The 14,077-nt window shown below is 39.7% G+C and overlaps 1 protein-coding gene across 1 annotated transcript in view; it reads left to right on the top strand.

The window, feature by feature from the left end:
- Nucleotides 1-2,630: 2,630 nt before the first annotated feature.
- MOCS1 (molybdenum cofactor synthesis 1) overlaps nucleotides 2,631-14,077 on the top strand; it is a 21,165-nt gene continuing 9,718 nt past the window's right edge. Inside the window, exons 1-4 of the mRNA XM_010287473.1 lie at nucleotides 2,631-2,738; nucleotides 3,389-3,556; nucleotides 8,439-8,603; nucleotides 13,568-13,629. Of these exons, the coding sequence (XP_010285775.1) occupies nucleotides 3,400-3,556; nucleotides 8,439-8,603; nucleotides 13,568-13,629 (384 nt within the window). The 5' untranslated portion in view covers nucleotides 2,631-2,738; nucleotides 3,389-3,399. The remainder of the gene's footprint in view (nucleotides 2,739-3,388; nucleotides 3,557-8,438; nucleotides 8,604-13,567; nucleotides 13,630-14,077) is intronic.

A 14,077-nucleotide genomic window follows, 5' to 3' on the forward strand; every position in this document is an offset into this window, starting at 1 on the left:
CCACAACTCTCTGAGCTCGGCCATCCAGCCGAGTAAATGTAAGAATGTGTGTGTGAGCAGCGCGCATGGCTGCAGAGTGGTTGCCACTGCCACCTTTGGTGCTGCAGAGAGGGAAGGCCAGCCCTCATGGCCTCGTGCCCCTTACCCCACTGCTGTTGTGGCCACCTTTACAAAACAGAAGCTGAAGGAGATTGCTCTCTTCAGGCAGAAAAGCAATTACAATGAAACTGGTACTGCTGTTTTATCAGGGTAAACAGATTCTTTCTGGGCGTTGCAATCAGCCACTTTGCATCTCCTTTATCTTCTCTAAGGCTTCCACTGCCAGCGATGTTCCAAAGCTGTTTGGATCAAGAAGTGTAGTGGGTTGTTCAAAGGCTGGTGGAAAGATTGTGCTGCCAAGAAAGGCTGCTCCTGCTTATAAGTTTAGTAGCAGCTGTGATGTTAGCACAGCTGGAGACAAAATTGCTGCAGCTGCTGATGGCTGAAGTTGGGCCTCTCCCCAGATAACCTTTGCTGTGTGGCCGATCTGGTCACTGAGGGTGTCTTCTCTGTCTTCCACCCACTACCAAACTTTCTTCCAAATGCTTTCAGAATAAAATGTTTTGAGGAAGCATACCTGGGTTGTTCAACATTTTAGCTGACTGTTTCCAGACTTCTTGCTAGGCCTGTTTTGGAATACTGTGCAGGATTAACTCCTGTGGTTACTAGTGATGACCAGAGTCAGGGAGATGATGGCTGCGGCTGTGCGTGTGTTTCTGCCCAGTTCCTTGGCATCATCCCATATATGCCAGTTTTAGTATGTCTAGAGATTTCACGGCCTGTTTTTCACTAGATGGAAATCATGACTTTTGCTCAGTTAAGCAGTTTGAATACTAGCTAATGGGTCATTTTGTCTGGTTCCTAATTCTACATCTTAAATTTACATCAAAATGTTATTTAATCCTTTGCCTGCTGCAGTCTGTGAAGACTAGCCAGCATGATTTTGACTTGAGGCACAATTCTGCAGCTGATTTCCCCCCCACCTCGCTTTTTAAACTTTGTGAACACCATGTATCCAGAAATGGTTTTGTATGTGCTGTTTCACTGGAGATTAAGTTTGCTGTATGTCCAGGAATCCTTTAGCTTTCTTCGGTTTTCTTAGCTGGCTATTAAGTGTCTGTATGTCATTTAATGAGGGCACAGTGAAGGTAGTTCCTTTAATTATTTTGATCCTGTTTTCTCTGTTTCATTTTGTGATGCTCTGCAGCTAGCCTCTGTCTCAGTTATTACATTGGCGTCCTATAAAAATTATTAATTTAACTGTAATATAGTAGATGAAAAGACACCAGACTTCGCAGGGTTTGGATGGTGGTGTTTGTGGAAATTTGTATGTAGTGCCTGAACCAAGTATCCACGAGCTGATTAAAGATTGTTGGTAAACTTTTTGCTTTTCTGCAGTACTGTGATAAGAATTGGTTCAGTTACTGTATGCTTCACTTAAGGTATTGAAATATTTTCCAAAAGTAGTAGAGTGGTTTCAGCTGTGCTTTACAGGTGTAGAAAACAGTGCTAATTTGAAAGTCATGGGCTAAAAGCAGCAGTGGGACCCTCTGTTAGACCTTGCTATAATCAACAATGTTCTGGTGTTGACTGTAAAGGTCAGTGGTATAAGGTGCTTGGTATAAACCAGTGTTCCAGTAGCAGCTACTAATTTAGGATATTTCATTTGATACCTAAGGTGATCAGCCCTCATTCTGGAGCACAAATACTCAGTACTTCCTGAAAACTGTGTTGCTCTAGAATATGTTACGCTGTGCTTTAACAAAAAAAAAACCACCACACACCAACACAAAACCACACATACAAAAATTGTAAATATAAATCACTTTTAATATTCACTTCATGACAGTGAATAAAGACATTATTAAAATTCTGAATCTTTTTATGCAGACTTGAACAGAGTGTTTAGGATCATACCTGTCTCTTCCAGTCCCACTGTGCTCTGTATTGTTTATAATCTTTTATCTGAGACAAGCTTTTTAGAAGTATTCTGTTGTATGGGTTTGGGCAAGAAGACCTTTTTGGAAATGTTCTTGAAACAGACGTTGTGAAATGTAATTGTACACAGCAATAATTTGGTTTGCTATTAACAGGATGTTAAGCCTTGCACATGAAAGTTGGTAGGGAGACAAGCTGACATGCAGTTTCATCAACTTTTCATTCACTTGTGCTGAAGTACAGGAACCTTTATATATGATTTCATTTATCTGAGGGCTGTAGTGGTTCTGGATCATTGATTTTGGAAAGTGAATAGGCATGCAATTGAAAAAAGCTGCTTCCTATTCTGCACAAAAAGCCTGAAGGACATGTGGCAAAGAGACTGTATCTTAAAATGCACAAGGAAAATTGTAGTACAGTTCCATTTAATTAAGTAGAGTGTGAAACTTAATTACTAAACAGCCAGTTTTGACCATAAAGAAAAGTCATGGGTTTTTCTTGTGCTGCTATCCCTGTGGAGAAAAATGGAATATTAACTTTGAACTCAACTGATAATTAATATTTATACAGGAGGTTAATAGTAAGGATAACTATTCAAATATTTAGCACTTGCTTGTTTTCATTACAGGAATTGCAAAGCTCAGGAAGAGGACGCCTTCTACTGGAACATGCTGCTCCCTTCTCTGCTTTTTTGACGGACAGCTTTGGGCGTCAGCACAACTACTTGCGAATTTCTTTGACAGAGAAATGCAACCTCAGGTGTAAGTGTCTGCTTGCTTTCTTGCACATAGCTCTCTGCACCATATTGTGCAATGGCTAAGAACTGAGATAGAGTACTTATGTTTCTTGTTTTTACAAAGTAATGGTAAAGGATAGATAGAGACCAGTTTGGGGCTGAACTGCTGGTGGAATGGGGAAGCCTAGGTGTCTTCCAGAGACGGGTGGGAGTGATGGGTCTTTCATCAGGCTTTGTGTGTTTGGATGATGGTGCCTGTGGATGTTTGCATGCCATACCCGAAGTGTGTGCTAAGCATAAGAGCTCGTAGCTACACATTCCCACAATTAAATATGCAAAGTTTGTGGCATTGTTCCAGTGCTTGCTGGATCAGTTTGGTGTCTCTGTTTGAATGCTGATTACATGAACACAAGATCAGCTTTCCCTTCAAAGTGAAGGCTTCACTGTCATTTTGAGACCTAGCAAATGAATCTTGGGTTTTCTTTTGAAGGAAAACAGGAAATTGTTAGGAGATTGCTTTTCTGAAATACAGCTAAGATCATACATCAAATCTTGCAAGCAAAGTCATTTGACATCCATTAAAGACAGTTGCACTTGGAACATTTTTCCTATAAATAATAGATTAACTGCTGCTGGTTATTTTTTTCCCATGTATTTCTGTATTCTTTATTTCAGGTCAGTATTGTATGCCAGAGGAGGGTGTTAAGCTGACCCCTAAATCAGAGCTACTTACTGCTCAGGAGATAATCACCCTAGCCAGACTGTTTGTGAATGAAGGTGTAGAGAAGATTCGACTGACAGGAGGAGAGCCACTTATCCGGCCCGATGTGGTCGATATTGTGGGTGAGTTCCCAATAAATACAAGGTGTTTCAAAGTGACTTGCTATATATGGATCCGAGAACTATGCAGTCCAGCAACCTGAAGAATAATTATACCTGAAATGATGGTGCTTTCTATGCAAGATAGTTTCTTTCAGAAAACTTCCAGTTCTGCTCTCCTGTTTGGATGTTTGGATGGAACTTACGTCTCTTCTATGTATTATAACAGCTGAACTTAGCATTGTCTTCATATTCAACATCTACTAGAATAGCTTGCAATAACACAGCCTTGGAGTGAAAAATCAAGTTGATGTGATCAGGTCCTCACTGGGCAGGAGCAGCTGATAGATGCTTAGGAACAAAACAGGTTTTCTTTGGATTTGGGGGTGTGGTGTGTGTTCTTGTGCTTTTGTTGTTTCCTTGATAACAGATGTCACTTGCTTGTCTGTTAATAACAAATGGTGGAAATGCCTATGTTTTTACAGTTATTGATGAAGACTATTACTTCAATGGAAGATAAATTACTGGGTAATTTTTAGAAGTCTATCTCCTTTGATTGATATTGTATTGACTGTGCTTGTTTTTTTCTTGAGATAGGTGCTTTTTTCCCTGTCCAAAGTCTCATATGTTATGGACGTTACAATAGCTTTGTGTAGTGGCAGTAAGGCTTTGTAGGTGGGTGCACTTCGGTGTATTGTAGGCAAATAAATTTGTCTGTTTCTGCATGTATACTCTTACAAGTACTGAAGATAAGAAGGGGTTACTATGGAAGATTAAAAGTGGAAGAGGCTCTTAAAAGTAGAGTACCTGCCTTCTGATACACTGAGATTTGGTGCAGAAAACAGTTGGTCGCTGCTTCTGCTACATTTTGTTCAGGATTTGGAAGACCTTTATGGCCTTTTCCAGAGGAAGCAGCAGAGCAGTGTAGTATATAGAGCTGACCTGTTTACAGCTGGAAAAAGTATGGCTAGTGTGAGCTGGTTTGAGTCTCTCTGAATCTTGACTGTGAGTCCGGAAACTGCACTAACTTGGTCTTTTTGGAACTCTGTGGAATACCATTCTCTAGGGCTTTTTGCCCAGGCATGATAGGTTATTTTTTTATTTAGGATTGAACAAGCTGTGTGCCTTTAAAGAGACAAGATTCTTTGAAGAAGGCATTCCCCATTTCTAGCAATAATAGGTGTAATTATTTTTAGCTGGCTTTTGCCAACCAAAAGAGGGCAGATTTATAAAAAAGCTTGTATTTTAAAATATAATAAAGCTTTACAGTTCAACATATAGTATTAGCATGAAAATGAGTTAAGATCAACAACATCATCAGTTCAGTGCAGAACTTTCTTTCCTAGTGTATGCACCTCTGATTTATCAGCAGTAGCTGATGGCTTTTTATACTCAACAGAGCTACTCTGATGTTGAGGGTGTAAGTTGAGTAGCCAGGTCACTGTGAAATAATTACCATATTGCTGCAATTCTGAAGTATTGATAGTAGATGGATAGAAAGGTTTCTTTTTTTAAAATGTACTGCAGTGATGAAATTCTCTCAAAGGTTTATTTCTGTGGCTGAAGGAGGGAAATGGATCTTTTTGAGCCACTGGGCTTTCATTATTCTGCCTGTGTTCTTGTTCACAGCAGAACTTTGACAGATTCATAGTGGTCATATTCAAGAGTAGTGATCTTGAGGGTAAAGGTAATGGATGTTAAGATGATTGTCCTGTTGCATTAGTTCATTCTGTCATGAATTTGTATTAGCCTGGCTGTTTTGGTTTTTTTTTAAAGAATATTGAAAACTTGGCAAATTAAGTCTATTAACACCAAAGTCTGAGAAGACAGAAGTGTTTCTCTGTGGTGCACAAGTTTGGGATCAAGGGAAAAGTCTCAAAACTAAATAGATCACGTGTAACAACTATGGGAAAACTCACTGAAGGGAAAACAAGCCCAAAAATGTCTTCTGCCGAATTTGAATTAGGCACCTTTACTGAAGCCTTTTTAGCACAATGTACTGGTTTGGGCTGGAATAAAGTTCATCTGGATTTTTAGATGCTGTATAGAAGCTGGCTATAATATCTCAGGTGCTGAACAGAGTTGACATTTGTTAGGGTTTTTTTTCAGCAAACCTTTCTTTTAACTATAAAAGGTCTATGAAATACCAATAAAGCTCAAAAATATTAATTCTAGATTACTATCACCATATTTTTCTCATACTCAAGCTCAAACTTTTTTTTGTTTCAATGAACAAATGTGATTTGAAGCTACTGTAAGAGACCATGTTATTCAGAGACCTGCTACAGTTCTTTAGATTACTTCAAATATTCTTTTAATGCATGCACATTAAAATAAACTATGATTCAGCAACTAACACTTGCTGAAAGCTAAATCATATCCTGGCAACTGCTGAAAACATATGGTTGAAACTTTTCTGAAGCAGCTGATAGTGGAATATAGAATCCATCTCCTTGGGATACTCAAAGTTTAAATTAGCACCAGATTTAAACTGTGATAGCTGTTTATTATTAATAGTCTGAGAAGTACAGATCTTCACTGAGAAAATAATTTTCCATGGGGTGGGGGACAGATGGTTGGATGACTTTTTATAGCAACATACATGTTTCGAGAGTGAAGTGGTACAGGGTAGACTAGTTAATTCATTTACTAGGAGATACACATACCTCTTCTGGACTCAGTGCGGAGAAGTACAATTGAGGAAATGGCTGGAGGAGAATATGTAAGAAACTTGTCTATTTATGAAGATGCTCCTAATAGCAAAGGAAAAAGTAATCCAAAAGCAAAAGGCTTTACTTCATGGCTTGAGTGACATAAGCTTTTAGCTTCGTGCTATTGAACCATAGCATCTGTTCTGTTTCCTTTTCTACTTGATAGTTTTATCAGTTGCCTTTGCTTGTGCTGATTGTTGCTAAAGCAGTGACCAAAGGTCAGCAAACAGACTTAATACAGGTACAAGGTGAGTTACAAAGTTATGAAATCTCTTTAATCCCATTTGAATTTAGAGGTCAACAAGCCAAGAAACCAAGCAACTGCAAATGTTCCACTTAGCTTGCACAGATAAGGCAGAGTGTACTAACTGATCCTTTTTAACTCGTTGGTGTTAGTGTTAAGTCTCCATGTCTAATTTCTCACAGTTGGCTTCTATCCAATTTGATATTACAGGTGGTTCCACATATTAGTGCACTTCCAGTGCCTCATCCTGTATCTTGTCCTGCCAGATGAGGAAGAAGATGCACTAATAACAGCTGATGCTTGCACTGACCTAATCACCTGGTGCTACTTTTTTTAATTCTTCCATTTTAGACTGCAGCATGGCTTTGTTTTTATTCTATGCCTTTATGCATTTTTACATTTCTAGCAAGGAAGCCTGTGTGGCAGCTAGTCTTTTTTTCTCTGTTGTTAGGTGGTTGAGCATTTTGTGCATTCTGAGGCTGTAAATAGAAGTACGAGGTGTTCCTATGCTATCCTCTGGCTGCAGTGTGTATCCTATGCTCTCACAAAGGCTAGGCTGCTAGCGGTAGCTAGTGTTAAATAATTGTTGTCAAACTTGGGCCAATAGCACTCATGCTCTAGGAGAAGGTTATTCCTGGTCAGTGGGGAGGATTTTGAGAAGTGAATGTCAGAAAAATCTAGTTCTTAGTAAAGATTGTTCTTTCTTTGCAACCTCAGGTTCCAAATGTCTTTATAGGACTCCTAGCGCTATTGCAAAATGCTGCTGCTGTAAGCTTCAGCATCTTGGTTATGACTCAGCTTGTCCCATTCCAGAGTTTTGTGCCCAGCTTAGGGTGAATATTTTGAGAATAGCTGGGAAATGAGATAAAGCAGAAGTAAAGCCCTTGTCAACATGAACAAATAGAGGTAAAAAAGGGAGGGAAGACGGGCCTATGAAATATTTGTGCTGTAATTAAAGCTGCCTCAAGAGTAAGTGTTCTTCAAATATTTCTCAACTCATTAGGGTGGAGGCTATGTGGGAAGGGAGGAGGGAAAAAAGAAAATTACTTTGCCATGGCTCTGCATCTGCAAGTGGTTTATGAGGGTTTTTTCCTATTTGTTATTGTACTGATAACTGGAGGTTTGAAAGCCTGCCCTCTTGAGATCTGGTATGCTGAGGATTTCTGCATTTGGCTTATGAGGCAGCAGCTATTTTCTAAATCTTAATTTCATGGTATTAACTGTTTCTTATGTGGTTTTCTTTTGTTAGCTATTTTTTAGTGTCTTGAGTAAGCCCTCTTCAATTGGCTGGGCTACTACTGTGGGTAATGGAAATATTTCCGTTGTCAAGTGCAAGTGTTTTGTCCCTTGGATGTTGTTGCTTTGGATTCTCTGTCGTGGTCTAATATGTTGACCTTTTTCTGTTTAGTTAGGAGTATATGTGGTATTTCTTTCAGCAGTTTAAAGTCACTACTGCTGGCAGCTACCTCTGGGTTAGAACTGGTTTTCAGAAAAGCATAGCAGGATAAATGTTGCTAGATAAACACAGCTAGTTCGGGTGTGAGGTGTGAAAGGGATGGCTTGCTCCTTATTATTGCAGAACACAGAATTTGGTTTGCAAAGCTAGATTGAAGACAAGAAGGTAAACAAAATCAGAGGCCTTCTTCCAACAATAAAGTAGCTATTTAAGAAATTGAGAACAAAATTACAAAATTAGCGTGCGCATTCCTTGTTCTTTATAACCAATTTTGCTTGCAATAAACTGCTGTCTTTCATACCTTTTGAAAGGAATTTGTGCTAAAATGGGTCTCATAAACCAATAGAGCTGGAAGAAGGCCAAAGCACTGAAGCCTCCATGTTTTCCACACATCCTCAGTCATGTTTATTTGTTTTACAAATCTTCTTTTGCATTTTCTGTGTACCTTATCATTGAATTACTTCTTTTAAAGTGTTGTTGTTCTTATTTTCCTAGGTCAACTGTACAAGCTAGAAGGGCTGAAAACCATTGCTGTTACAACCAACGGGATCAACTTAGCCAGATTGCTGCCCCGACTGAAGGAGGCAGGACTGAATGCCATTAACATTAGCCTGGATACTTTGGTCCCAGCTAAATTTGAATTCATTGTCCGGAGGAAAGGTACAGGCTTGTCTTCTAAGGCAACTGTGTTAATACTTGCCGTAATGTCGTGCGTTGTTTGGTACGTCTTTCACACTTGGTTACTTTGGGAGGGGAGTGAATTGCTATCCTTCTGAGGTTAGGAAAAGTAGTCTATACTAGCTTATTTGATAGTGACTCTTTTTCCTTCTTTCTGCAACCGTTGGGCAGGTAGAGCCCCTTTAGCTGGAGCTGGTGCAGTAGAAGATGCTCAACTTGCCACAGTCAGTGGGACTGTGACTACAGCTGCCAGTGACTGGCTGATTACTTGTTAGCCATGGATACCAAGAGGACTCTCCAAATCTTGTCTTGGTCTTGTGTGCTGCTCTTTAATACTGTTCAAGAAACAGATGTTCCTGCTATAGCAGCTGGGCCCTAAGATGCCACAAGAATTGGAACTTCTTGTCACAAATAGTGGTAGTTTCTGTAAGTTATATTTGGGGCATGCTAGCAGTGGTCTCACTTGTGATTAGTGATGTTCCCTACCTCCACTACTTTTTAACAGGAATAAGCATAAACAGTGCCTGAGGTCACTTGAGGAGGGGTGCTAGCTTTGTAACTTCTCTCCGATTGAGCTAGTAATTCCAAATGAATTTTCAAAAATGCATGGATGTGCCCAGTATTACAGATTCTTGTTTAAATGAATCTTAAAGCTCATCATGAAGTTCAGCGTCACGGCTGGGCTTCCTTCCAACCTAAAACTGATTTGATCTTGTATCGTTCTATTTCTGTCCTGTAAAGTAACTTTGGCAATCTGTGAATGTCTAATTAGGACAAAACCTCCAAGTAGCCACTAGATGGTGCAACAATGTAAGATAAAGGTAGGGCAAGGGCCGTAGAACTCTTGGGATGCTGTGAGACGCAATTTCAACATTTGAATCACTCCACTATCAAATCAAAGTTCTGCTGACAGGTGCAGAAAGGTGTCCTTGTCTACAGGCTCTCTGGGAGCACATCTTCAGGTTTCTACATTATGGTGCAGAAATCTGTTCCTGTCAAATTTGACTGGAGCATTATCCTTCCAGTGTAGGCTGTTGCATTAATCTAGTTGTGTCATGGCGCAGTTGGTTCCCAGAGAAGTATCTGGGAGTATCTAATCACAAGCAGGTGTTGACTGTGCTTTTTCCTTCTGTTCTCTGCATTTGAATATTACCTGATTTGTGACATTCACTGGAAACAAGCTTTGCTACTGAAGGGGCAAACCTGATCCTCCAGCTTCCTGAATTATATGGCCACAGCTCTTCATATCTGATTGGAAGCTGTTAGGAATGTGCTGCTTATTAAGTAAACTAAAAGTTATTGGGGGGTGAGTGTAATTTTTATTTATATAGACGTTCTTTTTCCCTCTTCCCCCTTTAAAGAAAAAAAGGTCTTTAACCATAAAGAGAGAAATTGCTCCGCTGAACAGCATAGAGAATGAACAGGGAAATTCTATGACTCAATATTTTTGAGTAGAATAAAGTCTCCAAATCATAGATAATTTTTTTTTAAGTGGAGATCAGGTAAAAATAATAATGCTGAGTTGGTTTTTTTCCTTTTGTTAAGGGCTGAAATTATGTAAAAATACCTTTTTTTTAATTGTTTTTGAGGGTTTTTTATTTAATAGGAGATTTCCAGGTATCGAATGAGCAGAGAATAAAGTGCCTGCCCTACTGTGCTACCCTGTCTCCTGTGGCAGTTCCAGAGGCGACAAGATATAGCTCTATTAAGGTGAGAGGGATTCCTGGTCTTAGACTCCTACAGGCTGGTAACTTCTGTGGAAAGTAAAGGTGGCATCTGATTACAGAGCTAACCAGGAACTCAAGAAACTTGGAATCAATTTTTCTGCTCCTCTGGAAACTCATTCTAGGGCTTTAAGAAAAGGCTGGAATTTTGTATCTCTGGTGCAGGTGAGCTGCATTACACCTGCTTTTATTCCCAAATGGATGGGGTAGATGGAATGGCTGTGAGATGATCAGAGCTTTCACTGATGCGTGAAAGCACGTTAGAGGATTATAATATTTCTACTTTTTCCCATCTACCACGTTCTAAGGGATGAACAAATGAAAAGTACTTTCTTGCAGGTAGCCAGTTTAACCTGTTTCACAGCCTGTCCCTTCTTTTTTTGCTCAGTACAAGGAAAATTAAATAATATTGTACTGTAATTGAATCATTAAACATTGGCTTGAAGCCTTTCTTCTTGCAAGGATTAAATGCTGGGAGGTGTTGTCCCACATAGGATTGTTCTCTGTGCTTTAAAGTTGGCTAAAGTTAGGATTTCAGAAGAAATCTAAACAGATGAAAATACTGAATTTTTTCATTGGGTGGAAGAGGAGAAAGGTTGTCATTCTGAAGTGTCAAACAAAAACTCAATGTTGAAAAGTTCTGTGCCTTGACAATATTTCCTGATACAATGATATCTAGTAATTTCATTTCTGCTCTAATATATTGAAAATTTGGGGTTTATTCTCTTTGTTGTTCCATTACTGCATAAGGACTTTGATCTAGAAGGGATGTTTCAATAAGTGTGGCAATACAAATGAACACCTAACAACTTTCCAAAAAGAAAAAACAGAAAACAGTTAACATCAAAATATGAAATGCAGTTAAAGATTATTTTTTTTTTTACTGCAACAAATTTTTATTTTAAATAATCACTATGTTCCCCATATCTTTTAGTGGAAAAAAGCTTGTAGTTGTTGTTAATCAGAATAGCTTATTCGTTTGTTTGTTTGTAGAGATTTTTGATAGCTGTTCTAAACCACACTCTTGCACTAGCATGGCAGGAGGTCTCTTGGAAGAACTGGGGAGGACATTGAGTTAGATGCATTGCAAGCTGTAATCCTGTTCCATACCTCTGCAGCAAGCTGAACCCTAGCATGCGAGTATTCAGACATGTGGAGCTTTTGATCTGCTGCTTGCAAGTGATTGCTTCCTGCCCTTTTTAGTTAAGTTCAGTTTTAACTTTCTGCAATCATGAAGTCTCACGTAAGGTTTTCTGAGCTGTTGCAGAGCTTTTTGATCCCATTCATAGCTCTGGGATGTGCTTACAGCAGTGTATCATTATCTCTGTTGCCACATTCAGCCTGCAAACTTGCTTAATTGGAATGAAGGCTTCCACAGGTGCTGCAGACTTCCTGGGCGCATGAAAAACAAGCAGGTGGTGAAGCAGAAGGGTGACAAGTCATAACTCTTGCAAGCAACTGCTTGAAATTATTTCACAGTCTCCTCCTTGATCATCACCTCTCTTTTTGCAGGCATTAGGGCTAGCATTAGGACCTGCTTATAAAACCGTTAGCATCTTCTGCTTTCCTGTGTCCATGCTTTATAATGCCTTTACTACCCAGAAAGCAGTTAAGTGAAAATCTCATGTGTCTCTTCCCACCAACCCCCCGCCCTGATCTTGAACGCATCCAATATTAAGTATGCACAGAGTATTATGAGTTATGTCGTATTTCTGGTAAAGCATCTACAGATCAATGAAGGTATGATGTCTTCACTAGAGAATATGAGTTTCCATATACGAGATAGGGAAAGGAGGGTGATGGACCTGCACAGAAAAACATGACCAGGAACACCACAGGGATTGTCAGCATAAACTTCTGGAAGATCTTGCCCTTTTGCTAGCGTGTGTGAAGTATTTGCTGTTGAAGACTACAGCTTTGGAAGAAGGAGCATAGAGTGTTTGGTGTCTCATACCCAAGTTTAGCGTGCAGAACAGGAAGGCAACTTAGTCAAGTACCTGGCAGGGTAGGAGAGACATTCACACACACAGTGCTAGCAGATGAGCACATCCGCTCACCAAAAATGTGTATCGAGGGCTCGGTAGCTTGCTGTCTCATTCTTGCTACTATCACCTTGTTTCTCTGCCGGCTCATGCGTGTGGCAGGGAAGGAATAATATGCCAAATCTAAAATTAATATCCTGATGAAAGGTCTTAACTTTGTTTAAAGTTGACAGAAGGTGTGGTTTGAATGAGATGATTGATTAAGAGGCTTTCCTAAAGGCCTTTGGAATTCCAAAATTGCATTGCTGCTTTATTTTTCCTCCCAATTTAGGAGGTATGTGTAGGAGTGAAGATACTTGCCCTAACTTAACTATATCTCTGTGTCTGGGAGCAGCTGACAAGTGTAGGCCACACTAAATGGTAGGGTGACGCTGGGCACTTAATTCCTTGATGTTACTGCAGTTTTGGACATCTTTCATTTGTTTTCAAGTGTCAAAGGCCAACTGAATTGCTTTCCTAAATGCTGTAATCCTCCTGACATTGTGCTCACCAATTTCACATGTTTAAAGTAGTCATAAAAATGATGATCCTGTAAAATGCTGCCTGTAATCTTCAAACTAACGGGTAGTCAGTAGCTTTGGGAAGCCAACTGCATCTCTAGCCAGAGATGAACAGAGAATCAAGGGGTTTTTGTTTGTTCCTGTGCCCACTCCCCTTCACATACACTTTAGAAAGATCTTTCAAAATTCACTTAGCAATATTGCTGTCTCACTCAGTGAGATTCTGCCATTTTAGTGAAGACACATGTGCCATTATTAGCAAATAAGCATTAATTTATTCTTTCTTTATTGCATCTGGGGGCAGTTCACAAATGCTTGCCGTTCCCTTTAAGAAAACATAACACAAGGCAAAGCTGATGTATGGGGAAGTGGAGAATTGTATGCTAATGACACACGGATGTCCAAAGATGCAGAAAAGCATACCAGTATTTCTGACTACCCAAATACCAGTTAAAAAAATTGATCTCTGACTTGACCACAGTAACACTGGCAGCCTTTGCAGGGGCGGGGGGTGTGTGTGTAGAATTGAAGTCTCTTTACTCGCGGTTCTTACTTGCCGCTCTGTCTACTGAATCAGATTGGGTTTATGTTTGTCATCTTTTTGTCTTGTACTTAATAATCTCCTTATGCATTCTGTTTTTAAACAAGAAAAATATTTTTTTATTCTTTTTGTATCTTAGGCTTTCACAAGGTAATGGAAGGAATCCACAAAGCCACTGAACTTGGCTACCACCCTGTTAAGGTAAACCCAGTGTTTATTTACTCTGACACTATTGTGTTTTAACATAAATTGTGATAAAACATATGTAGCTCACCTGATGAAGAATTTATTATTCCCCTCCCCCTGAATAATTTTTGGTACAACTGAAGAAAAATTTTAGTAGACTGAAGATCACATCAAGAGGTAACGGGGGAAATCCAGATAATCTTGCACAGCTGAGGGTACAGGTTCATACTGCCACATCGCATATCAATTTCCTAGCTCCAGGCTACAGGGTGGTCCTGCTCTGTACTTAGTTCTTCCTACCCCTCTATTGATTTGGCACTTGTCGGACCCAGCTGTGAATTTGGTTGAGGGACTTAACAGGCAGAAAACTACCCTGCAGAAAGACATTAGTTTTCTCCTGGTTTATCTCCCTCAGCTGCTTACAGCAGACTGGTGAGTGCCAGTGTGAGAGAGAGGGAAAGGG

Source organism: Phaethon lepturus, unplaced genomic scaffold (assembly GCF_000687285.1).
Source record: "Phaethon lepturus isolate BGI_N335 unplaced genomic scaffold, ASM68728v1 scaffold39915, whole genome shotgun sequence".
In the NCBI taxonomy this organism is placed as follows: Eukaryota; Metazoa; Chordata; class Aves; order Phaethontiformes; family Phaethontidae; genus Phaethon; species Phaethon lepturus.